The sequence below is a fragment of the Melanerpes formicivorus genome, unplaced genomic scaffold, assembly GCF_026170545.1.
Source record: "Melanerpes formicivorus ecotype bairdi unplaced genomic scaffold, bMelFor1.0.p_v2 SCAF_5, whole genome shotgun sequence".
Classification (NCBI taxonomy): domain Eukaryota; kingdom Metazoa; phylum Chordata; class Aves; order Piciformes; family Picidae; genus Melanerpes; species Melanerpes formicivorus.
Window position 1 is genome coordinate 11,717,753 of NW_027142357.1, and position 26,173 is coordinate 11,743,925.

At 42.2% G+C, this 26,173-nt stretch overlaps 1 protein-coding gene across 3 annotated transcripts in view; it reads left to right on the forward strand.

The window, feature by feature from the left end:
* Window positions 1-4,349: 4,349 nt before the first annotated feature.
* The window catches only part of TRAF3IP1 (TRAF3 interacting protein 1), a 49,148-nt gene continuing 27,324 nt past the window's right edge, over window positions 4,350-26,173 (forward strand). Inside the window, exons 1-7 of one of the 3 annotated variants that reach the window (XR_010987337.1) lie at window positions 4,350-4,528; window positions 5,359-5,427; window positions 9,995-10,156; window positions 12,819-12,956; window positions 13,114-13,593; window positions 14,668-14,742; window positions 25,143-25,218. Coding sequence is in view for 2 of the 3 variants with exons in the window: in XM_068138140.1 (XP_067994241.1) it covers window positions 4,406-4,528; window positions 5,359-5,427; window positions 9,995-10,156; window positions 12,819-12,956; window positions 13,114-13,593; window positions 14,668-14,742; window positions 25,143-25,218 (1,123 nt within the window). In the remaining variant the exon portion in view is untranslated. The remainder of the gene's footprint in view (window positions 4,529-5,358; window positions 5,428-9,994; window positions 10,157-12,818; window positions 12,957-13,113; window positions 13,594-14,667; window positions 14,743-25,142; window positions 25,219-26,173) is intronic. The other 2 variants (XM_068138140.1, XM_068138139.1) reach the window with 2 other exon arrangements.

Consider the following 26,173-nt stretch of genomic DNA (forward strand, 5'->3'; position numbering starts at 1 on the left):
AGAGATGCAGACAGCATGGATGTCTGCAGAACTCTAGGGCAGCTATAGGCTGTTTGAAATCTACAGTTTTCAAGACACATTTCACAACTTGCCACTCCAATATTTCAGGCCCGTGAAGCATAAAAACTACATCTTTGCTCCTAGATAATTTTGTAGCATGCCAGTAGATGTTTTGCCAGTTTTCCTGCTGATGTTCAGAAGCACAGTGTCTTCACAGTGATTTAAAATCGTACACTTGACATGCTGCATGATGGGCTGGGAGTAATTCTGATTGATGGTTGATAATAACTGAAAATGTATGGGACTACTGGACTAAATTCCAAATTCCACACTGACTAGCTGCTCAAAAGGCAAAATATGGCTTTTAAGAGATGGTAGTAATTTAAAAGGTAAACAAATCCGGAGCTGTTTAAAGAAGGAGATGGGGTTAGGGAGTTCAAGAGAACGGAAGGCTGTCTCCCAAGCAAATGCCATTGTTTCTACATCTTGGGCTGTTTCTGTGGATTTGGTTTTGTTGCTGTTCTTGATGTTAGGGTAAGGGGTACTGTGAGAATGTTTATTTCTGCTTGAAGAACGGATTTTAATGTAAACTTCCCAAATCTTATGCTGTGGAGATCTTTGGAGAAATCTCTGCTTGGTTTAGAATGCTACATGATTACAAACTGGCTTCCCATTGCCTTTTCTAAAAGCCTTAAAACTGAGAAACCAGTGATGCGTGAAAGCCTGCTAATACTTATCATGGTCAGCAACAAAAAAACTTGTTCTAAGATAACGCAATCAGAGTGTTTTTCCTTCTTACTGTGTCCAGATAATGGTATCTTCAGGTCTGGACTAGATGTGTCTGAAATGGGCATTGGGTGCTTTTTGTTGTCAAGTTACGTCTACATTCTACAGCAGTGTGTTTGGTAGCTCAGCTGATAGGAATTGGAAACTGCACATAAGCACGTGTGTGCATAAGCTGCTGAGTTCATAAGATTATTTGAGACTGGAAATAGTATCCTGCTGTTAGTGGTAGACAAAAAGAAACAGAGGTTAGGAGCTTCACATTCCCACTGCTGGGCCTAGAACATTTGGCTAGCAGTATGTACCATGGTGCCATCTTGCTGCTTTCCAGCCTCTTTCTGTAAGTAAATTCTGCTGTTAAGTCCAGGCAATGGCTGGAAGGGTCAGAGGCCCATGCCATTGGAGGAGAAAAACCTCAGAGGAAAAGGCAGTTGTGTTGATGTCTATTCCTGCTTGAAATGGTCATGAAGTGCTCAGAGCAGTTAAAATTCTCTGCCACTCATCTGGTGTTGGGATGGCTTTTAAGCACATGTTGGAGGACAGGCTGTGGGAGCTGGAAAAGCGAAAGCTCTGGGGAGACCTTATGGTGGCTTCCAGTACCTGAATGGGGCCTACACAAAAGCTGGGGAGGGACTTTTTACAAGGGGTTGTGATAGGATGAGAGGCAATGGATAGAAGCTTGGGGAGGGTAGATTTAGACTGGATATTAGAAAGAAAATCTTTAAGGGTGGTGAGACACAGGAACAGGTCACCCAGGGAGGTTGTAGATACCCTCTCCCTGGAGGTGTTCAGAGCCGGGTTGCATGAGGCCTTGAGCACCCTGGTCAAGGTGGGGGTGGGTTAGTACTAGATGATCCTTAAGGTCCCTTCCAACTGAAACCATTCAATGGTTTGATGGTCTGTGAATCTTCTCCTGAGCTGTTTGGAGCCCTGCTTTTTCTCTTACTGCTATTGTGTGGTCAGCTAAATTTCCTGTTGACATTTTCAGGATTGGCCTCAGCTTGCCCAACATTGGAACAATTCTAGTCTAAAGTCCTCAAAAAGACTAAGTCTCCAGACCAAAGTTATTTGTTGTATGGTCTTAGGGTACTTCTTTTAATTCCAGTGCTTCCCTTCAAGTCCACAGGGATTTGTGGAGACTTTGTAGGTTGCTAGCTTTTTGTTCTTAAGTTAAATTGAGCTGTGCTTCCTTGGGGTAGTACCTTTTCATCAAAATGAGCATGCCAGAGGCCAAATTTAACTTTTTCAAATTTAATTCCTTCTTAAGCATCTCAGACACTTTTTGGAGAGTCAGTGGCAGAAATCCAGATAAATCACATGATTCCAAAATAAACAATCATCTTCCCCAGAGCAGCTTCTTCCCAGTCTTCTTACATCCTCTGAGACTTCTTCTGATGCCCTTAGATGTAGAAGCTGTCAACACCTCCTCTTCTTCCCAGGCTCACCAGATCCTGTAGTCACAGCCTGTCTGTGAACCTCATCAGCCAACCAATGTTTCAGGATGGAAGAAGACAGAAAATGCTTCCCTGCAACCACTTACTCTCAGGAGCCCAGGGGTAATTACCCTTTCAGAGTGGAAGCACCCACTTCCCTTCCTCTGCTGAAAAAAAGAACCTCTTTCCTTGCTTCAACTAGTACCAGATAAATGTACTTTGTGTCTCATTTTGTTCCTGAACCTGATTAATTCTTCTAGGGTTGTTTAGCAAGGTGGGTGAGCTGGAGCTGTAAGGTGAAGCCCAGCAGCCCAGCACCATGCAGCCCTATTGAAGTTCAGCATTCAAACATTAATGGTCACAACTGGCCAAGCAGAAAGGCAGCATTTTTTTTGTTAGCTTCCCAGAGATTGGCAGTGGCATAAGGCTGGTGCATAGCTAGGTTTTTGCTTGTCAGTGAAGGCTGTGGACAAAGCAGGCTCTAGGAAATGTTTACTACACTGCTTGGTTAGACTGAGCCTGGAGGAGATGAGAATGATGCAGGGTGTCCTGTGTACTTTAATGGTCACGGCCTGGCTTTGCTAGAGAGCATAACTGGACAAACTGGAAAAGCCTGACATTTACCTCCTTCTCCCCTGTTCTTCACTTGTACTACTTCTTTACTCAAAGAACATTCAACAAACACAAACCACAAAATCAATGAAAGCCAGAGTAAAGGATGGTGAGAGGAGACCTTATTGCTGTCTATAATTATCTGAAAGGAGGTTGTAGCAAGGTGAGGGTCAGTACTTTCAAGTAACGGGCCTGAGGACAAGAGGAAACACCCTCAAGGTCAGTCTTGGAGGGGTTTACAGTAAATATTAGGACTTTTTTTTTTTGTTTGTTTTTACTGAAGGACTAGTAAAACATTGAAACAAGCATCCCAGGGAAGTGATGGAGTCACTGTGATAGGAATTGTTAGGGTTGGAAGGGACCTCAAGGATATCTAATTCCAACCCCTCTGCATGGGCAGGGACACCTCACACTAGATCAGGTTCCCAGCCACATCTCACCTGGCCTTATAAACCTCCAGGGATGGGGCTTCCACCACCTCCCTGGGCAACCTGTTCTCGTGCCTCACCACCCTCATGGGGAAGAATTTCTTCCTAACATCCAATCTGAATCTACCCATTTCTAGTTTTGTTCCATTCCCCCTAGTCCTATAATTACCTGACACCCTAAAAAGTCCCTCCCCAGCTTTCTTGTAGGCCCCCTTCAGACACTGGAAGGCCATAATAAGGTCTCTTCAGAGCCTTCTCTTCTCCAGACTGAATAGCCCCAACTCTCTGTCTGTCCTCATAGGAGAGGTGCTCCAGCCCTCTGATCATCCTTGTGGCCCTTCTCTGGACACGTTCCAGCATGTCTAGATCTTTCTTGTAATAGAGGCTCCAGAACTGGACACAGTACTCCAGGTGGGGTCTCACCAGAGCGGAGTAGAGGAGGAAAATCCCCTCCCTTGACCTGCTGGCTATGCTTCTCTTGATGCAGCCCAGGATGCGATTGGCTTTCTGGGCTGCCGGTGCACACTGGTGGCTCATGTCGAGCTTCTCATCCACCAGCACCCCCAAGTCACTGCCCAGCCTATATTGGTGCTTGGGATTGCCCCAACACGGATTCAGGACCCTGCACTTGGTCTTGTTGAACCTCATGAGGTTGTCATGGGCTCACCTCTCCAGCCTGTCAAGGTCCCTCTGGATGGATCCCTTCCCTCCAGCGTGTCTGCTGCACCACACAGCTTCGTGTCATCAGCAAACTCAGTGCCACTGTCCATGTTGCCAGCAAAGATGCTGAACAAGACTGGAGGTCTTTAGAAATCCCTGAAGGTATTTAGAAAACTTGTAGCTGTGGTGCTGAGAGACATGGTTTAATAGAGGGCTTGACAGTTCCAGGTTAAGGGTTGGACTTGCTGATCTTGAAGGTGCCTTCTAACCAAAACGCTTCTGTGCTTCTGGGGCCTTTTACCTCCGTCCCAGGGCGTGTGAAGGCAGGGCAGGCCTACCCGGGCTCGGGGCCCGTTGCTAGGGCCGCGTCGTGCCCAGCAACCGCTCACCCGCTCTCTACGCTTGCGCACTGAGGCGCCTTGCGCCGCAGGGCAGGCTGGGAATGTTCGGAGCCGCCGGCGGCGGCGGCGGCGCGGTCCCGCTGCCGCTATGAACGAGGCGGTGGTGCGGCGGACGCAGGATTCCTTGGGCAGAGTTATCCGCAAGCCGCCGTTGACAGACCGGTTGCTGAATAAGCCGCCTTTCCGCTACCTGCACGACGTGATCACCGAGGTGGGCCGGGAGGCGGCCTGCGGGCCCTCTCCGCTGTTGCTAGGCAACAGGCCTCCCCGCGGGCTCGGCTGCCCCCTGGCGGACGGGGGTGTGGCTATGGCGAGTGAGGGGTGTCCCCCAGATGTGGGGCTGGGGGACGCGCTGCCGAGGGTACCCCCGGCGCTCTGAGCTCTCCTGACCCCGGGAAGGTGGGGATCCTGCCGTCACCTTTCCGGGCCCTTGGGGCCGGGCGCTGCACAATGTGCACTGCTACAGGAGTACGCTTCGGATAGCGAGTAAATCTCGGGGGCTTTAGGGTAGGGAGTAGATCTCGGGTGATTTAAGGTAGCATAGTAGTTAAGATCAGACACAGTATCTGTCTCTTTTCCTCAGACTGCTCTGTATTTGATCTTTCACTAAACTTGCTACTAGGTTGTTTTTTCCCCTGTTAGTAAAAAAAAACAAACCCAAAACACAGTCTTAATTTTTATGATCAGTAATCTGCTGCTTGTATATATAGCCACGTGTGAAGAAGTCAGTAAGAGAATAATATAGCACTGTAGTTAAGATACGTATACTGTGTTGTGAATTTCCTGGGTTCACCAACCACCAAGGTTAAAGATGGAATTAAATAGGAAAGGAGGCTAGAGTTGTAAGGAAGGATTAGGTCTCATGGTTCCAGAGCATGTTCAGAGTCTACACAGCAGACCTCCAAACCTGCTCTGGAAATAGTTCTACACGAGATACCACCTCAGCAAATAAATCCAACATATTTCTTATTGCCATGCAAGCTTTATTGAACAGAGGCCTTCAAAGTGTTCTTAACTTTCCCCATTTCTTCTGTTCTGAAGGTAATTAGAGTGACAGGTTTTATGAAAGGACTTTACACGGATTTTGAATTGAAATCAGATAATGTTAAGGTGGGTATGAAACTTACTTATCTAACTTTAATATTAGTACTCTTTGAAGCTTGCCACATGGTACTTTTGCCCTTTCTGCATTTCATATCAAGGATGTGTCTGGTTTTGTGAAGAAATTGCACAAGCTGTTGCCTATTGGTTACGTTACATGAGGTGAACACCTCTAGATTGCATTTGTGGATGTGACAAATACACTGTTGTATGTAGAGAACTGTTTCTATACAAATCTCCATGGCCAGGTCTAGGTTTCCAAAATACTATTCTATTATTGTTATGATTGCTTTGAAGTAGTCAGGCACTGATAGTCACAAACACTAGGAATCCACATACAGCTTTTCAAGAGTCTTGTGGTTTCTCAGTGGAATGTATGGTTTTATATGTATTGCTATATGCATGTGTATCTCTGTAGACATACATATTTATACTCTGTGCACATGCATGCAATATTTGCTTAATATCCCACAACTTGCTGAGGCATTTGCCTAGTATATGTATTCCACAGAAGGTTTATTAGAGACACAAGTGGCCAATTACTGAAATAGTATGGAAGTTAATGTTATTTCTGAATAATCTGAAGTACAAGGGTGCCTTCAGTTGCTGTTTGTTACTGTTGTACTCTGTGCCTTGTTGCTGAACTGTTGTTGACTCCAGCTACCAACTTAACTGGAAACTGGTCTCATTCATGGGCAGTGTTTGTGTGTTGCTAGTTAGCATCCTCTGTTGCAGTTGTTTAACATAGCAACTGAAAGTGTGAGGTTTGTAATCTGAGCTTCTCGTCTCTACAGCCAGTTGCATGGATGTTTTATGCACTTGCAGCTAATGATCAGCCTGATATATACATTTTTTTCTGTGACTGTCCTTATTGTCATGATAACTAAAATCTGAGTTAATTGTACAATGGACTGGTGTTTATGTTGGTACTGTTCATGTTGAAGTTTGTCAACAGGTTCTGTGATGAAGAGCAGCTTAGCACATGCCGCCTCTTCTTGGGAGACCAGCATGTATTTTATTTGGGAATCAAAAAGTAGATTTCCTATCAAGTCCTGAGTAGGTCTTTATATCTTTACACTGGTATCTGTGAAGTTGCACCAATTATGAGTACTTCTCTCAATGCTTCTTTCACATTCTGTGACATCATGGTTTTCAAGAGTTGAAGCAGAGGAGATCAAAATGCTGTAGTGTGGGGGAAAACCTCTCTAGCTTGCACTGCTCTTTTCAAAACACTGATCAGGAGGAAGACGTGGCTCTCCTAGGATGCTTCCTTACTGTGATCTTTGTTGGAGCAGTAAAAAATCAGGAGTGTAGTCTTCATGCAGAGCCCAAAACTCCCCACAGTCTGAGAGCAGCAGCCAGAGTCCCATGTTGTGGGTAGCTATATGTATTTCCATGTGAGCATAATCTGCATTATGTTACTCTAGGGAATGATACTCATCTGGTGTGATGGTATGGCAGTAGATGCAGAGACTTGGAATGAGCAGGATGCTTTCAGAAAAAGGTCTGTACCCACTGTAAACAGTCCTAGTGCAGCATGCAGTCCACAGTCCCAAATAGCTGTGGGCTGGGAAAAATTGACAGGTGCTTTGCCAGCTGACTGTATTGTTGCAGCTTATGAGGTACACAGAGTGAAGTTAGAATCATAGAATTACTTAGTCTGGAAAAGACCTTCAAGATCATCAAGTACCACCATTAACCTAACAGTATCAAGTCCACTGTAAACTATATCCCTAAGAACTGCATTGACACATCTTTTAATACCTCCAGGTATGGTGACTCCATCACTTCCCTAGGAAGCCTGTTACAAGCCTTTTGGTGAGGAAACTTTTCCTACTGTCCAACCTGAATATCCCTTGGTGCAACTTAAGGCTGTCTCCTCTTGTTATGTGGGAGAAGAGACCACCCTCAGTGCACTACAACCTCCTTTCAAATAGTTGTAGTCAGAGATACGGGCTCTCCTGAGCCTCCTTTTCTCCAAGCTAAACAAACCCAGTTTCCTCAGCCACTCCTTGTAAGACTTGTTTCCCAGACCCTTCACCAGCTTTGTTACCTTTCTTTGGATGTGCTCCAGCACCTCAATGACCTTCTTGTAGTGAGGGGCTCAAAACTGAATCCATTACTCAAGGTTTGGCCTCACCAGTGATGAGTACAGGGGGACAATCTCTTCTTTAGTTTTGCTGGCCACACTATTTCTGATGCAAGCTAGGATGTTATCGACCTTCTTGGCCAGCTGGTTATGCACATGTATGTTCAGTAGCTGTCTTAATTTTTAGTTTCAACTTGCCTCTCTCACCTGTACATACCAGTGGGGTCCTAAAACTCCCACTATTTCTTCTGTGCTACCTTTAATGTCCCCACCTTTGAGATAGCACATACTGAATGGGTGGCTGGTCTCCTCCTGTGTAAAAAGATGTCAGAAGGAGGCTGGAAACTTCTCACAAACTTAATCTGGCCTGCAGAGCCTGCATGTAGATCTCACTGAATTCTGGCTTGTTTCAGGGATGTGTATTGTAGCATTCAAATGGAAAGAGAGATGTAAGGGGAATTTAAAGCATGAGGATCCCTGAACGGTTGGGACTTGTCTCACAGAAGTTCACCTCTTCTATCAGCTACGTGGGGCAGCATTGCTGTCTGTATCAGAAAGGTTCATCTTGTTGGGTCTGGTAAAAAGTTGTTCCGTTATAAATGGAGAGATTGGGTATTGGACTTACTCCTTGAATCTTTTACATCAGCTTTGTATACGCATACACACACACACACACAAAAAGTATTAGTATTTTTATATAGAGAGAGTCCCACCACTTGAAACAAAGGAGTTATGTTTGGTTTTGGTATTTTTTTCTGAATGTGCCAAATAAAAATATTTTTCTTAAGTTCCCCACACTGTTCCAGGTATCTATTTTGACAGAATTTTGTTCACTGGTGGTAGGTGGGAGCCGTAGATTTCTCATTAGGCTCACGAGAATGTTTTCTCTGCACAGAATACTACACTGATAACAAAACTGCTGAAAACATCAAGGATGTGGGAGGAATTTTTGGTTCTTTATTTGAAAACCTGTTTGGTTTAAAGTCATGTCCCATCTCCTTCCCTAAATTAATAGATTGCAAGGATGTTGATAGAAGGAGGTTGCAGTATTTCCTTCCTTTCCTTTTCTATTTCTGAACGGAGGGAGTACTGGTAGAGGTGGAGTGCTTCTGATTTTAATGGAGACAATCTAAAAATCTCAGCTATGTGACAGTTGTTTGTTTTAATCCATTTGGAAGAGCCAAAGACAGGAAGCACACTGACTCTGGAGACCATCTTCTCACATGTGTAACTGTCATTTACATTCTTGCAGCAAAACCCACGTCTTGGTCATGAGCAGCTCTGTTAAGCTCCAGTGCCACAGGAATAGATATTGCTATGAGAGGGCCTTGCTCTGCTGAGGAAATACTAACTTCTGTTGCTTTCCACATCTGTCTAATTTAATTGGATCAGGGCACCTGGGACAATAAGCACCATGCAAAGTCAGGTGTTTTACTGGATGATGACAACTGCTTCTTTCCTGAATGAATAGAAATGGTCTGCTTTTCAGTTATCAGTTTGAATGCAGTAGTTTTATATCCTTTTGAACTGATGCCTATTAAAACATGCAGACAGAATTCTTATCACACGGTTTACTACTTAACAACTAGAAAAATTCTTCATTTATCTCTGCTCATGACTGTAAAGGATGAGTGGGTAAACTTCTGTGCTGGGCCTAGTAAATACTCCTTAAATTTTAGTATGTTTTATTAATAAAAACGTTATTTTTTTTCTCCCTCCCCCTGAGTATTATGCAGCTGCAGAGACTTCACACCATGATTTCATTCCCTGGGCCAGGAACCCTCCAATACATTTTTACTTGGTGGGGGTTTGTTTATTTTGTCTTTCTTACAACTTTGCATAATCACCAAAAGCCATCATCTCTACTGAAGGGCACTTGGGTAAAGTATAATTATAAAACACAGCTGGTAATTTTGGAGATAAAAATATGTGCCTTTATCTCATTCCTGTCATCTTTCTTATGTTTTCTTTACTCACTGTTAAGTCTGGTTTGTAAAGTATGTGTACTAGAATGTAAGTCCCTCAGTTTAGATTTTCAGTCCTGTAACTTTGGGATTTCTGTGCTGAAAAGTACTCAAGGCAAGAACCGTCCTTCTCAGCAATACCTGCTGTAACAATCCCCTTAACCCTTTACTAATCCCTTTAGTAATACTTGCATGATCTGTTAAACAAAGCTTTAACATACACTCTGTGAAAACAGGGTGCGAAAAGACTTACAGTGGTCTTAAAAAACACTGAAGCTGAACCATAAACATATTAAAAAGTCAAAGTTATACTGTCACTTTGGTTGTTCCAGTTCAGTGCTCATCCATTATCAAAGCTGTCATTTCTTGGCCAGAAATAAATTAACTATAAATCACGGGCAGCCCTCTTCTTGACTTTACAAACCAGATGCTTTCTGCAAGTATCCTTCCCATCAGAGTCTTTGGGTGGCATATGGAATTATTTTGAAGTCTCAATGTTATTCCTTATTTCATCTTTTATCAGGATAAAGATGCCAAAATCATCTTCCTTCAGAAGGCAATCGATGCTGTGGTAATGGTAACAGGAGAGCCACTCTCAGTAAAACCAGCACGTATTGTGGCTGGCCATGAACCTGAAAAAACCAATGAATTTCTTCAAGCAATTGGGAAGTGTTGCTTAAACAAGGTGTGACATCATATATGTTTTATACATATGGTGGTATGTTACCAGGGCTTATTTGCAGCAGACTTCATCAGCTCTCATCTGCTATTTTTATTTACACAATATAAACATTGTGTCACTACTTACAGTAATGTATAAAGAGAGATAGTGTAAGACCCTTAGCAGAGTGTGAGCCAGAAAAAATTTGTTCTGGATTTTTTAGGTTTTTTAATGTACACTGGGGTTTATTTTTCACCTTATTCCTTGGCTATTTAATAGCATGCATAAGATTGGAAGAAGAATATGAAGCTTCAGAACCTTGACAACTTTTGGCTGCAAATATGTTAATTATATGAGCAGATAGAATAGAATAGAATAAGCCAGGTTGGAAGAGACCTTCAAGATCATCATGTCCAACCTATCATCCAACACCACCTAATCAACTAAACCATGCAACCAAGCACCCTATCAAGTCTTCTCCTAAACACCTCCAGTGATGGTGACTCCACCACCTCCCTGGGCAGCCCATTCCAATGGGCAATCACTCTCTCTGTGTAGAACTTCCTCCTAACCTCCAGCCTAAACCTCCCCTGGCACAGCTTAAATACTAGCACCTTTGTTTTTATTTCCTTTTAAATTGCAGTAAAATCTATAATTCTGTAACAAATAATTTTTCCAATATATTGCTTTTTTATTTTTTATTTTTAATGTGGAAATGCAGAAAAGGAAAAAATTGATAACCTATTAAAAAAACCTTCAGGCACAATTCTTAAAATGATTGTTGCATTCTCAAAGTAACTGTTTCATTAAAAGTAATGGGGATTCTTTGCTGATAGGTGGTAGGCTTTTTTCAGGTTGGACTTGATGATCTTTGGGGTCTCTTCCAACCTTGGTGATTCTGTGAAATACAAAGATATTAATTGAACCCCTTGAATTAATGTGTGTGAAGGAGTTGTGTATGCTCAACCATGAACTACTGCAGTGTTTACAAGCCTTCTGCAAGTTTAGTTTGGTTTATCTGTGTCTGATAATCTACTCATTTAAATTTATATTTATTTTTATTAGCCAAGTGCTATGAGCTTCTTCCTTATGAATTGCTTGAGGCATAGCAAAAGGGGAAGTTGATAAATACATGCACAGAGAGTGGAGGAGTTAGAAAATGTGCTTGATGGAACAGCTTTGTAGAATGTTGTGGTGAGATTTAATATCCAGACTATATAGTCTATCCAGATAGCTAAGATAATTAGCATCTTGGCTTTTGTTGTGCTTGATGTGCATTGTGGCAGATTTTCTTCCATCTCTAGCTTGATATTTTCAGTGCTGGGCTGAGCACAATGCTTGGAGTTAGGTAGTTCAGGCAAATGTTGCTAAAGTGCAGAAGGTTGTGCTCAAATGTGAAAACCCACAAAAATTCATAGTTTTGCATTTACAAGCCAGGAGAGAATCAGGAGTCGACCCCCAGGGCAATATCAGTTTTAGTGATTTAAAAGCTATTCCTGTTTCAGAAGGGAGAATTCCCTAGCAATGTGATCATTTTTTTTTTTTTTTCTGTTAATGTAATCAAACTCTTTGCTACTTGGAGGTGAAAACATGTTAACTTGTTGTCTAAAAGACCTAATTAATAACTGTCATCTTAACAAATTAACTAGATGCAGAAGCTTTTAAAACAGTGTAACTGCAGCTTATTGAAAGTCATTCTTAACGTAGTTTTCTGTAGTGACTGTTGCTGACTGAGCAAGTATTAGGTGACAGGGGAGGCAAATACAAACCAAGGTGGTTTTGAGAGTGTTTAACCAATCCAGCAGTCATGGTACAAGGATTTGTCAGTCATTTACCTTACCATTTTGAAAAATACTGAAGTTGCAATGAGAATTGCTGTTGTGCTATAGTACATTAAAAGTACCATGTAGTTTTATAGCTCTAGTACATATAAACAAATTATTACAGGAGTTGCAAGGGGATGTTTGGCACAAAAGCTCAGGAGAGGTGATTCTGTCCCTCTGCTGCATGCTTGTGAGACCCCACCTGCAGTGCTGTGTGCAGCTCTGGGACCCCTGACATAAGAGGATATGGACCTGTTGGAGCAGGTCCAGAGGATGATCATGAGGCTGGAACACCCCTGCTATGAGAGACTTGGGTTTGTTCATCCTGGAGAAGAAAAGGCTTTGGGGATATTTTACTGTAGCTTTTCAGTACTTAAAGGTGATCTGTAAGAAAGCTGAAGATGGGCTTTTTACAGGGGCATGTAGTGACAGGACACAAGGTAATGGCTTTAAACTGAAAGAGGGGAGGTTAAGACGAGATACAGGGATGAAGCTCTTCACCATGAGGGTGATGAAACACTGTAACAGGTTGCTTAGAGAAGTTGTGTATGCTTCATACCTGCAAGTGGTCAAGGCAGGTTGGTGGGAGCTCTCAGCAGCCTGGGCTAGTGAAAGGTGGCCTTGCTCGCTGCAGTGGGGTTGAACTAGATGATCTTTAGGGTCTCTTCCAAACCATTCCATGATTCTTTGATTACTGTTGTGAAAGAATGTTTCCCAAAGAATGTTTCCAGAGGAATAGAAATATAAATTCAATTAAAACAAAAAGAAAACTTGCAGCAGTCATGTTAATTACAGTTAGGAAGAAAGGAGATAGTGAATAACATAATTTACTTGTTTCAGTGATGACTTCCTATTCATTGCAGCTGTCCAGTGATGCTGCTGTAAAACAGATCTTAGCTGGGGAAAGAGCTGATAAAGGGAAGCCTCCATCCTCTAAATCTCGAGATAAAGAAAGCAAAGACTCCAAAACAGAAGATCAAAAAAGCCATAGAGATAAAGAGGTAGGCATTTGCAACTTTTGTGGGGTACAGAGACTACCACTCTTTGTGCTTTGTTTGCTTGGCTGTGTTTTTAGTGTGCATATTTTGTTGCATAAAGTAGCTGAGTGATAGAGTTACTGTTTATCATAATTAATTTTAGCTTTTGCTTTCCTTTTAGGGTAGAGGAGGCACTGAACTTAAAGAGAGGGGCTCAAGCAAAGACAGAAAACCCAAAGGAGATTTGAAAGAGCATGAAGAAAGAGAAAAGGAAAGTGAAAAACAGAGGGACAATGAAGACACAAGACACAGACACAAAGACCCTGAAAAAGACTCTTATAAAGAGGGAGAAAAACAGGAAAGGGAAAGAAGAAAAAGCAGAACATCCAAAGAAGGAAGAGAAACAGAAAATAACAAGGGGAAAGGAGACATAGAACGAGAAGATGATCTTGAACATAATAAAGGACAAGATAGAGACAAAAAAAATGAAGGAGGAAGAGAAAAGGACAGACTGAAAGGAAGAGACAAAGATAAGACTAGGGACAGAGAACGAGAGAAGGATAGAGCTGGAGGAAAAGACCGGGAAAGGGATAGGCAGAGGGACAGAGAAAATGATGGGGAGCATTTAAGAGAACATGGAAAAGATAAAACAGAGAAAAAGGTAATTGAAATAATGTTTAAGAGAATAACTTTCCACATGCTGTGGCAGGGAATGAATGTTTCTTCTAATGCGTTCACATGTTAGTATTTCTGCTCATGTAGCTATGAGGTACTTTCTTTAACAGCAATTACTTCCAAGTGAAAGCGTCAGTGTGGATTTCATCTGGTGAGTGTGACTGAGGCCATTCATGTCTCTGCCATGATATATCATGACTTGACCCTGATCATCTAATAAGCAGTTTCTTTTCTGAAGTCTGCATGTTGGAATTCTCCTGATCACATTAGATTGTTTGGCAGAGAGTTGGCAGCAACTGTTGGAACTCTGTACTTCTATCCTCATGTGTCTTCCCAGAAATCCATGATGTTGTTCCAGCCATAGCTATGCCTTGGGCCAGATGGGGTTAAAGAGTGTTCCTTTGGGCCATAACTCGTCTTTACTAAGCTTACTTCTGTAGCAGGACACACAGGACCGAGTTGCACATCTGTATTTTTGCCTGTCTCTCTAGATTAAGCTTCTTGCTTCCAGCTTGATTTCTGCACCCCCACCCCCCCCACCCCCAGCTTGAAAGAACTAGGCTCTTGCAAGGGTGCTTTGTTTGCAGTAGACTTGACTTATCATGTTACATCTTTGAGAAGGAACGCTTCCACGCTTTCCCCATACTTAGCCCTCCTCAGTGTAAAGTCTTAAACTACCTTAAAGCCATCTCTTCATTGCCTTTCATTTTGTTGTTCCTTTTGTCTCCTGTTCTCCTTTTCTGATCTGTGAGCTGGTTCATGGTAGAAGTTGGCATTAATGGATGTCTAAGATGCTCCTGTCAGAGGGTGATTTAATTTTGTTAGATGTAAGAAAGCATTTCTGTCACTACCTGTCTGCTGGCCTGTGATTACTTGTGGAGAACAATGTCTAACTGTGGATTTTGCTTGGTTAGTCTCTTACACGGGGGGGCAAGGTAAAGAAGGCAGGTAGATGGCTGCACATTGTAATGTACTCTGTGCTCATTTCCTCTTTCACATTATTCAAGTAAATAGCTCACTGCTCAGCACACTGAATCTAAAGCAACTGCTTTCTTTTCAGTCTGCAGATCCTGAGGAATCCATGCTTAGAAAAATGCAGAGGCCAACTAAAGACAGCAAGTGCCAGCCAGATGAGGTTAGTACTATAGAAGATCTGGCAAGGTGAACATTGAAAGTGTTGCATGTTAGAGTGTTTTGGAAATCAGAAGGAAAGAAATGTAGGATTGAAAAGTAGGTAGAAATTGCAGGGCTGTAATATAGATAGATGCTTACCTGGTTGGTTGGTTGGTTTTTGGTTGTTTTTTTTTTTTAATGGGGGTTGCTTGCTCAGTTTGGGTTTTTTGTTTGTTGTGTTTTTTCTTTGTTCTTTTGTTTATTTTGTTTTATAGTTGGTTTGAGTTTGTTTTGTTTTTCTTAAATGTCTTTGATCTTGGAAATAAAATCTCCAGATTTTATTTCTGTGTTACTGATATGCTGGGAAATATATGTACTTGTACAAGGTTTTTGTTTATTCCTCTGAATATTTAGTGGAAAGCTGTTAGATTTTGGGGTTATTTTTGTACTTCAGTAGAATTTACTGGTTTGGGCCCATATGTTGCATCTGGATGATGGTGGAATAGCAACTCACTGATTGCCTCTGAACAGTAGCTGTTGCTTGTGATACTGTCATGTCTGCATCTGCTGCTTCTTGATGACCTGAGGCAATCTGGGGAATTATGGAGCCATATGGCTAAACGTTTAAAGAGTGAGACTTCAATAAATTAACCTAAAGCAGCTCAGGCTAGTTAAAAATAGGCAGGATCCCAAGTCTAGCAGGAGTCTCTGTTGAGAATCTATGGGCCACTGACATCATTGTGTCTTCTATGTGAGATGACAAATTTATAGCTATTCTTTGACTGAAATCCAACCAAACTTTTAAAATTATTGGCTCTAGGAGGGAGAGCTTATAAAATAGTTTTTAGCCTGAAGCAAATGTTCATGGCCAAGTTAAACTTCCTGCAGATTGGGTCTCTAATGGAAATTTTGAGCCTCATCCTAAACTATCGTAGTGCTCTTGGGCACCACAATAATATGCTGGGGCAGTAAAGTTTCATTTCCCGTCTTAAGTGCTTTTGGGAGTGGTTCCAAGGCATGTGGGTTTATTACTTTAAATCTAGATGACATACTTTCCTCTGCTTGCTTGCGTAACAGATGCCGCTTAGTTTTAAGGCGATGAAAACTCTTCTGACCAGTGCATGACAAATGGTCATCATCTTAAGACTGAGGGAGAAAGAAATGAAATTAAAATGTTCCAAATGAATTTTTAGAGCCAGAAAGCTAAGATAGCTGCAAAAAGTGATCTAGAGGAAATTCCTGCAATAAATAATTGAGAAGTACATCTGATGGACTGGGGCTGATCTTCCTGTCTTCACAGTAGTTTGACAGCACAGTAACACCTCTGTTTCCAGGGATTTACCCTGATGTAAACTACTGTAGCTCCATTTAAGTCACATGTTGTTTAAGTCATATGTTGTATTAAAAAGAAACAGCTTAGGTCTTTATGCACATGAAAAGTATTGAATCATATTTTGTATTCTCTGTTGCATAATTAATAACTCATCATCTGTCTTTAGTTTTTATACAAATATAATAGAAGTGAAAGCATTTGAAGCAGTCCCTCTGCAGCCCTGTACCATATGCCAGTACATAAGATCTCACCCATGCTTTTCTGCCTTAAAGGATTAACCTCCTTCTCTTTTTCCATTTGTTCCTGTCATGCTCATTTACCCACCTACCCTGGCTCCTGGTCCTGCTCTCTTTGTCATCACACTCCTGGCTACAGCTTCTCTTCCTTTCCAAGCTTTGTCCTACATGGCTTCATGGTGTAGTGAGCTATTTGTCTTCATCTTGATTATGATATTTCTTCCTTCATACTTGAATTAGGTCCTATATTCAAACATGCTGTCTGAAAGCATAGGAAAGGTGGGGACAATCTTTTTAGCAGAGTCCAATGTGACAAGACAAAGGTTGATGGCTTTAAAGAGGGGAAAAGTAAACTTCATATAACGAAGAAATTTTTTACACTGAGGGTAGTGAAGCATTGGCACAGGTTGCTCAGAGAGGCGGTAGAAGTCTCATGCCTGGAAACATTCAAGTTCAGGTTGAATGGAGATCTGCAAATGCCTCTGCTCACTGCAGGGGTTAGGACTAAATGATCTTTAAATGCCCCTTCCAACCCAAACCAACCTATGATTATATGATTCCATAACAAGACATGGAAACGACATGGAAGAAAGCAGTGGGGAATGGGAACTTTTATTTCATGAGATGTCCATGGAGTTTCAGACTGAATGGCTTTTATGATGCCATGACTTTAGAAAACAAATTAATTTTGGTGGGTTTTTTTCATATTCTACATATGTAGCAAAGCTATCACTTAGGGTTTTGACTTGGCTTCTATGAGATTAGGAGTCTTAAGAAGAATCTATCTTTTTTCATGTGACCCTTAACTTTTCCTCCTGACAATTATCAAAGGCCATCTTTCATTGGCTGAATTTTTGACAAATTGACTTAAAAAAAAAAAAAAAGGTATTTTTGGTACTTAATAAACTCTGTATGTTACTTAGCATGTAATAGTCTTCAAATGAGAGTAAGATGTTTGACTAACAGATGGTAGTCAGAAGATGACTACTTGCTGCTTCGAGGCTAGCTATAACACACTGTTTGTGATCAGAGCAAGATGAGTTATATTCTCTTAGCTCTCAGTCTGCCTCAGGTAAAAGTCTTCTTTAAAACAGACACTTCATAGTGTGGCTTATTGACCTTCTCAATAATAAGGATAACTCTGTCTTTTGACAAAAGATGATTCGGGTCATAAAGCTTCTGAGCGTATGCTGCTGTTTATATGAAAGTGGCTGCAGAACAGGTATGTCATTTACCCCTGAGGCCAAACACATTGGAAAAGTCTCTTCTATTTTACAGATGGCTGCTGAAACTCTTGGCTAAAGCTTTTTGTAATATCCTGTCACTTTTGGCCACTTCCATAATGACTTTTATTTTTGCCCTACTAACTGGAACTGGTCACTTGAATCAAGCCTCTAAGTCATATCTAAAGAACTTATATTTCTGTTGGAGCTCATCTCAGCTATATAATGAAACAACTACTGAATGAAAAAAAAAAGACCTAACTGCTCTAGAAGCAGCAGAGAGAATTGTTCCATGGAGATCTGCTGGATATGGCTCAAAGGTTTTTGTTCTGGTTCACTGACTGACCCCTCTTTTTGGTTTCAGTTATTCATAACTGGCTTATGTAACAGAAATCCATCATTAAAACTTACATTTTTGAAAGTGGGATTTTTCTGATAGTTCATTTTGTATTTCAAAAGTTGTAGTAGAAGCTAACACTAATGAAACACCATCTTGTGAGCCTTCATTTAACAAGATGTTTGATTGATAATAAGTTGTATCACCACAGCAGTCAAGTTGACCTTAGCAAGACCTTATTGCTATTGCACACTAATAAATTCTGCCTGTTAATAATGATAGCCATTTTAAAAATAAATACAGACAGTTTGAAGGAAAGAGCAAAAAAAGTCTTTGAGGGATACAAATCTTTCAATAAGAGCATTAGAAATGAGCTGTGTTTATTTGCTGAGGAATAGTCTTTTGCACAACTTTGAGATATGTGTTGTATATGTAGCTGTGTTTACATAACACATAGATAAATGTAGGTTTTAAAATTTGCACTACTTGCATTATCCATACAAATACACTTTCTGGCACTGTGGAACTGAATCTAATAAAAGTATTGTGGAAGGTTGGTTGCATTACATTTCTCTTGACAGACTCGGTTCTTGTTTCTTATTAGTGAGCTATTAGTAGATCTGATTTATTAGAGAGGAAAAGATCACAGTGGCCAATTTATCACAGTATCACCAAGGTTGGAAGAGACCTCAAAGATCATTGAGTCCAACCTGTCACCACAGACCTCATGACTAGACCATGGCACCAAGTGCCACGTCCAGTCCTCTCTTGAACACCTCCAGGGATGGTGACTCCACCACCTCCCTGGGCAGCTCATTCCAATGACAAAAGTTGTTCTACCTTGCTTGGATGTTTTTGGGTTTTTTTGTTCTGCTTTGTTGGTGCACAGAGTGGCTAGAGGTGATGTAAGCACATACAGAATTAGTTACAGGAGCAGTATAAAATTCACTAATAGAAATTCTTCATGACATCCTTTTGTGGAGGTAGAGGTTGGTTGTTGTGCAAAGTGGGGGCAGAATTAGCAGTTTGGCAGGATGACTTTTCAAAGCATGTTCCTCCTCTTCATCTGCTGAAACGTTTGAAATATTCATTTGCTCGTGTCTCAAAGTGGAGTTCAGACTTTTAAAAGGTTAATAATGAGGACAACACAGCAGACTGGACAGTTTGCAGCAGACTGCTGTATCCTCTCCAAATAGAAATGTAATTACTCCAAACTGGGAAATGTTCATACATCCATCTAGAATTCCACTTTAATGTGTTTCTTTTTTCCAGGATGGTGTGAGATGAAGTGTAAGATCTCTTTTTAATGGCTCCTGTGACTGCTTGTCAAAGCCTTGGAGCCTCTGAATTTGCAAGAAGAATAATGAGCTATTTTATCTCCTTTTGGAAAGACGCACATAATAAATATTGTGGAGTTCATGTTTTGTTTGCTATCATCCTCATTAAATTTTAACTTTTTACTTTGCACCTGTTGCCTGTGTGCACATGTGGCTCTACAAAAATGTTTGTAGTCACTACCTGACATAAATAAATGACTGAGTCCACCCCTCCAGAAGCCTCAGCACCTATTCACAACTCCTTCCCCACCTGTGCTAATAATTACATCACCCAAAGAGCTGCTGAAGCCTGAGTGTACCAGATGTAGCCTGCAGGCTCGTTGAGCAAGACTCTGATGGTATGTGGGCTTTATTTTTGCTCTTTGCATAATGTTGTGATTCTGAAAGATGGTAATAATTATGATGAATCAAGATTAAGATTAACTACTTTAGGATTAGCTATGCATTTTGGACTTCTTTGTGTCTTCCTCTGTAACATGCCAGTAATTCCTAAAGAGTGAGACAAAAATATTGGTAGCCCTGGTTGTGGGTCCAGTAATAACTAATAATTCAGTGAAGATCTGGTTTGAGCCAGAACAATGGCTTCTTTTCAGTGATTTTATTTTTCACCTAAGTCTCTTCTAAGTGCCTGCATTTTCTGAAGTTAACAGCATATTTTTGAAGACAGTATCTACTTTTAGAAGTGATAATGCTTGATGTTTCTAGTTACCACCAAGGATTGGTGTGCAGAAAGGCTCTTGTACTTGCTTCTATAGAGAAGGCAGAGGGGTTAATGCAGAACTCCTGTCATCCCCGTCCCTGGAGGTGTTTAAGACCAGGCTGGACGAGGCTCTGGCCAGCCTGATCTAGTGTGGGGTGTCCCTGCCCATGGCAGGGGGGTTGGAACTAGATGATCCTTGTGGTCCCTTCCAACCCTGAATGATACTATGATACTATGATACTATCTATTTAGTGGCCAGCCTTAACCTTGACAACAGTGTAAGTCAAAACCAGTAACCATCCAAACAAGACCATGTACTATTTTTTGGTGCGGCTTTCTTTTGGCTGATTGTATAACTGAAATACTAACTGTGTATGTTACTTTAGTGATGGAGGTGAAGGAGATGCAGCTTTTGAAGGACCTAAGGTGTTGAAGGTAACTCTTGAGGAGACTGCTCACTTTTATAAAGTGCCTCCAAATAGTTCACTTTTCAGTTTATCACAGTTTGCCTACTGTGATGCATACTTTTCCTGTTGTTAACAAGCACGTCCCCTTTGTTGTCAAGCTCTTCTGTTGAGCTCATGGTGCTTTATAGCTTATAATAAAGCAACATTTGCCTTCAAACCAAACTTATCACTAGGTTCCTGACATGTCAGCTTCATTCATCTCATTCATGTAACTCTGTCTCCAAGACCAGTGGGTATATTGTTGTAAAGTTGTTTCTCTTGTGTGGTCACCCACAGTAGCTTGAGTGAAAATACTTACTGGTCTTCTATATTGTTAAATATGTCATAGTGTTATTTTCCATGATGGTGTGTACAGGCCATTGTCCTGTATGCTAGGTATTATTTCTTATGTCTTACACAGTGAAACTTGACAATTTTCTCTTACAGGTTATTGGAACATACAATGTTAACATTTGCATAGAAATGGAAGAATTTGTAATTGTTATTTATGTTATCAGTGTAGTTGTCATCAGGGTTGAGAATAAGTCTTGGATGCAAACCACAGGAATTGTTAATTCACACAAATTTCAGAAAGAGCAGCTGAGGAAATCCTGTGAGATGCTAAACTTATTTCACGATTTTGAATGAGATGCAGAGATGTGTCATAGACAAGAGCACAGAACATAGAGTCACAGAATGTTTTGGGTTCTAAGGGACCTTAAAGATCATCTAGTTCCAGCCCCCCTGCCGTGGACAGGGACACCTTCCACTAAACCAGGTAGTTCAAAGCCTCATCCAACTTTACTGTAAACGTTTCCAGGGAGGGAACATCTACAGCTTCTCTGGGCAACCTGTGCCAGTGGCTCACCACCCTGCAGTTGTCAAGCCACCTGTACTTCATCTGTTGTGTTCAGAGATGGTTGCTTCCTCTTTAACAACAAATGTTGTTAATGAATTCACAGACTTGGGTAAGAAGACAGGAAAGTAATTAAAAGCATGAATAGCTTGTGGGAAGCTACTGTTTTATTAGTATGTACAGCCTTGTAAGAAGTGAGAAGTCTTGTGTTTGTGCATGGTGGGCCAGATCTCATTGCTGGCCCTATCCTCTGGTCTATACTCAAGAAGAAGACACATAATCATTTAGGTTGGAAAAGACCCTTAAGATCACTGAGTCCAGTCATTAACCCAGCACTGCCAAGTCTGCCTGTTCTGCTAGTGAAGACTGGTATAAGTGGGTGGACTGACTTTTTCCCATCCTGATCAATGAAGGGTTTGGGTTGGAAGTGACCTTGAAAGGTCATGTACTCCAACATCCTACAGTGAGCAGGGACATCTTCAACTAGATCAGGTTGCTCAGAGCCTTGTCCAACCTAACCTTGAATGTTTGTAGAAATGAGGCTTCTGCCATCTGTCTGGGCAACCTGTGCCTCTGTTTCACTACCCTCATTGTAAAAAATTTCTTCCTTAATAATAATAATGATACCTTAGTTTTGTTGGATTAGCAGGAGTGCTCCTTTACAACTTGCACATTCTCTGGAGGCACTTGGGCCTAGGTGTGCTTCAGGTACAGTAAGTAGTAAATCTGTAGTTTACGTGTAGTAGTGACAACTCTCAAGGACCTGCCCCACTGCTTGCTCTTGCCAGGATGTTTTTTCAAGCTTATTTTTAGGGCAAGTACTATAGCTGCCTTCAAGCTCTTGTAATACCTGTGCGTAGGTTTGCCTATTTCTTTGCATAGAGGAGCCCTTGTTGCCTGAGTGGCCTTGTCTCCTGGCACTTGTTTAACATCTTTGTTGGCAACATGGACAGTGGCATTGAGTGCACCCTCAGCAAGTTTGCTGATGACACCAAGCTGTGTGGTGCAGCAGACACGCTGGAGGCAAGGGAGGCCATCCAGAGGGACCTTGACAGGCTGGAGAGGTGGGCACAAGCCAACCTCATGAGGTTCAACAAGAACAAGTGCAAGGTCCTGCATCTGGGTCGGGGCAATCCGAGGCACTGGTATAGGCTGGGCAGCAACTGGCTTGACAGCAGCCCTGAAGAAAAGGACCTGGGGGTGCTGGTGGAAGAGAAGCTCAACATGAGCCACCAGTGTGCACTTGCAACCCGGAAAGCCAATCAGATCCTGGGCTGCATCAAGAGAAGCATAGTCAGCAGGTCGAGGGAGGTGAGTCTTCCCCTCTATTCCACTCTGGTGAGACTCCACCTGGAGTACTGCATCCAGTTCTGGAGTCCCTAGTACAGGAAGGATCTGGAGGAACATGTCCATAGAAGGGCCACGAGAATGATTAGAGGGCTCACCTCTCCTGTGAGGACAGACTGAGGGAGTTGGGACTCTTCAGTCTGGAGAAGAGAATGTTCCAAGGAGACCTGATTGTGGCCTTCCAGTATCTGAAGGGGGCCTACAGGAAAGATGGTGAGGGACTTTTTAGGGTGTCAGGTAGTGATAGGACTAGGGGGAATGGAAAAAAACTAGAAATGGGTAGATTCAGATTGGATGTTAGGAAGAAGTTCTTCCCCATGAGGGTGGTGAGGCACTGGAACAGGTTGCCCGAGGAGATGGTGGAAGCCTCATCCCTGGAGGTTTGTAAGGCCAGGCTGGATGTGGCTCTGGGCAACCTGATGTAGTGTGAGGAGAGGTTTGGAACTAGGTGATCCTTGAGGTCCCTTCCAACCCTAACAATTCTATGATGCCATGACTGGTGTTGATCTCATCTCACAAAAGACTGCTGCTTTTGCATTTCTTTTTCTCAACCTCCAGCCAAGTGGACCTGGTGATTTAACTTGCACCTTTCCAAGGACATAGGACCACTGAAATGTGCAACATGCAGAAAATGTTGTCAGTGTTCTTGACTTAGTTTCATAGTTTCATAGTTTCATTCAGGGTTGGAAGGGACCACAAGGATCATCTAGTTCCAACCCCCCTGCCATGGGCAGGGACACCCCACACTAGATCAGGCTGGACAGAGCCTCATCCAGCCTGCTCTTAAACACCCCCAGGGACGGGGCCTCGACCACCTCCCTGGACAACCCATTCCAGGGTTTCACCACTCTCATGGTGAAGAACCTCCTCCTCACATCCAGCCTGAATCTCCCCACCTCCAGCTTCATTCCATTCCCCCTAGTCCTATCACTACCTGATATCCTGAGAAGTCCTTCCCCTGCCTTCCTGTAGGCCCCCTTCAGATACTGGAAGGCGACAATTAGGTCACCTCGGAGCCTTCTCTTCTGCAGACTGTACAGCCCCAACTCCTTCAGTCTGTCCTCATAGGAGAGGTGCTCCAGCCCTCTGATCATCCTCGTGGCCCTTCTCTGGACACGTTCCAGCACCTCCACATCCCTCTTGTAATAGGGGCTCCAGAACTGGACACAGTATTCCAGGTGGGGTCTCACCAGGGCTGAGTAGAGGGGGAGGATCACCTCCCTCGACCTGCTAGCCACACTTCTCCTGATGCAGCCCAGGATCTGATTGGCTTTGCGGGCTGCAAGTGCACACTGAGAGCTCATGTTGAGCTTTTTGTCCACCAGCACCCCCAAGTCTCTCTCCTCAGGGCTATCCTCCAGCCAGTCACTGCCCAGCCTGTATTTGTGCCTGGGATTGCCTCGACCCAGATGCAGGACCCTGCACTTGCTCTTATTGAACTTCATGAGGTTGGCCTGTGCCCACCTCTCCAGCCTGTCAAGGTCCCTCTGGATGGCCTCCCTTCCCTCCAGCGTGTCTGCTGCACCACACAGCTTGGTGTCATCAGCAAACTTGCTGAGGGTGCACTCAATGCCACTGTCCATGTCACTGACAAAGATGTTGAACAAGACAGGTCCCAGGACTGATCCCTGAGGGACTCCACTTGTCACTGGCCTCCACTGGGACATGGAGCCATTGACAGCCACTTCAGGCACTGACTTCAGGCACTGCAAGCTATATCCAGAGAAAGCAAAGTAATTCTCATGTGTGCTTGCTGGCTTTCATTTCCTGGTCTGTCTGATTTGCTTTTTGGACTAAGGTCAGAGTCCTCAGTAGCGTCCTGAATTTTTGTCCAGTTCAATCTTTTCCACTTTTGAACTCTTACTCTCCTTCCTGTACCAGTTTAACCTTCCAATCATCTCTTGTTTGTCTGCTGGACTTGCTGGCAGTACCCATTTCTCACTGTGTCCAAGGACTTTGTCCAGGAAAGTTGTCCTTTGAGTAAAGGACTGTGCAAGACTTATGGCACAGTCTTTTAGTTTTTGTTCCCATTATGGAATGGAATTCAGATTTCATTAAAGATTTATTTTTATTTATTTATATTATGGAATGGAATTCAGATTTCATTAAAGATTTATTGTTATTTATTTATATTATGGAATGAAATTCAGATTTCATTGAAGAGCAACTGTGCATCTGATGCAGCTGAAACATAGGGGGATTGCAGTCCTTTTACTCCTTTTGGTAGCTCACTAATAGCTAAACCTCATATCCCAGGACCATCAGTAGCATCTTAGATGCTCTGCAGGTTTTGCAAGAGTGTTCCGCCTTGGATACTCATAGTTCACATTTGGAAGTTATCTTTGCAATAATGAAATCTGATCCTCTAGTAGGTTCATTTAAAAGAAAATAGCTAGAATATATCCAGGAAAAATGCCATCAGGCTCCGAGGAAAATAGGCTTGAGGCTTGACATAACCTTACGTGTGCTGGTCAGTTTTGTAAGTGAATGTTTTTTATGGGTAATACATACAGATAAAAAAGCAACACATGCAATTAAAGTTTATATATAAATACAGATTTTTAATTTTTTTTTTAATAAATTTTGGGGTGTTTTTATTTTTTTAAGAGTGACAATCCGTCGGGAATATCAAGGCAGCCTTCAACAAAAGGATCAAGGCAACGTGCCAGACCCGGAGGAGAAGGTAACTAGAGGGAGGATATTATTTCTGCTTAATGTGCTAGAGGGTTATTGAATAGGAATAGCATAAATACTTAAATACCTGTGTTTATTATTTTCAGTGCTTGTTTTATACTCCCAGTCTGCATTTATGAATCCAATAGGCATTTTTTCTGCATGGATTTGATAAGTAGGTACTTGGTTCAGTTTGCTCGTGTTCCTCATACACAATGGCCGATAGAGGTTCAGCCTGCTCTTGATATTTATTGTTTTCTCTCTGGATGGGCATTTTTAGTTCATCTACAACTATTTCCATTCATTTCACAAGAACTGTTTCTTTGCTTAATAATCTGTATTTGCATACTAATTGGAAACTAGGTTATCTTCAGTATACCCCAAATGTTTAATACTTTCACATCAGGAAGAAAGGAATCTAAACTTAGGACTGCTAGCCCTTTGTTTAAGAAAACCAAGATGAACAGCCTAGAGGAACAGGTAGTTAAGGAGTAAAACTGGCTGGTTGCTAGATCTCATGGGGCAGCAGTATAATTACAATTTCTGTCTGTATTTAAATGGCTTTCCCCCCCTACTCTTCAGTGACCTGATCACTTACTGTGATTCAAATTGTCCTTCAATGGTTTTGTGCTCTGGGCTCTGATATTTTATTTCTAGTGAAGAAGTCACTGTACAGTTTAAACATCTCTGTTCAGAAGAGGGAATGACACCTGTGAATTGATACTTGTTAAAATATGTGACTGTGGCTAAAGACTGGTAGATACTGTTTAGACCAATGAGCCATGAGAACTTCACGCACTTAACCTGCCAATGTCACTACTATTACTTTATGTAAAGAGATTGTGTGTTGCTGTGTGTCTTCACAAGCATCCATGTTTTCTTTGGGTTTCTGTTTTAGTAGGTTTCATGTGCCTGGGCCAAAACACTGAAGTTACATCAGAGCTTGGGTAGTGCTTTCACACAGA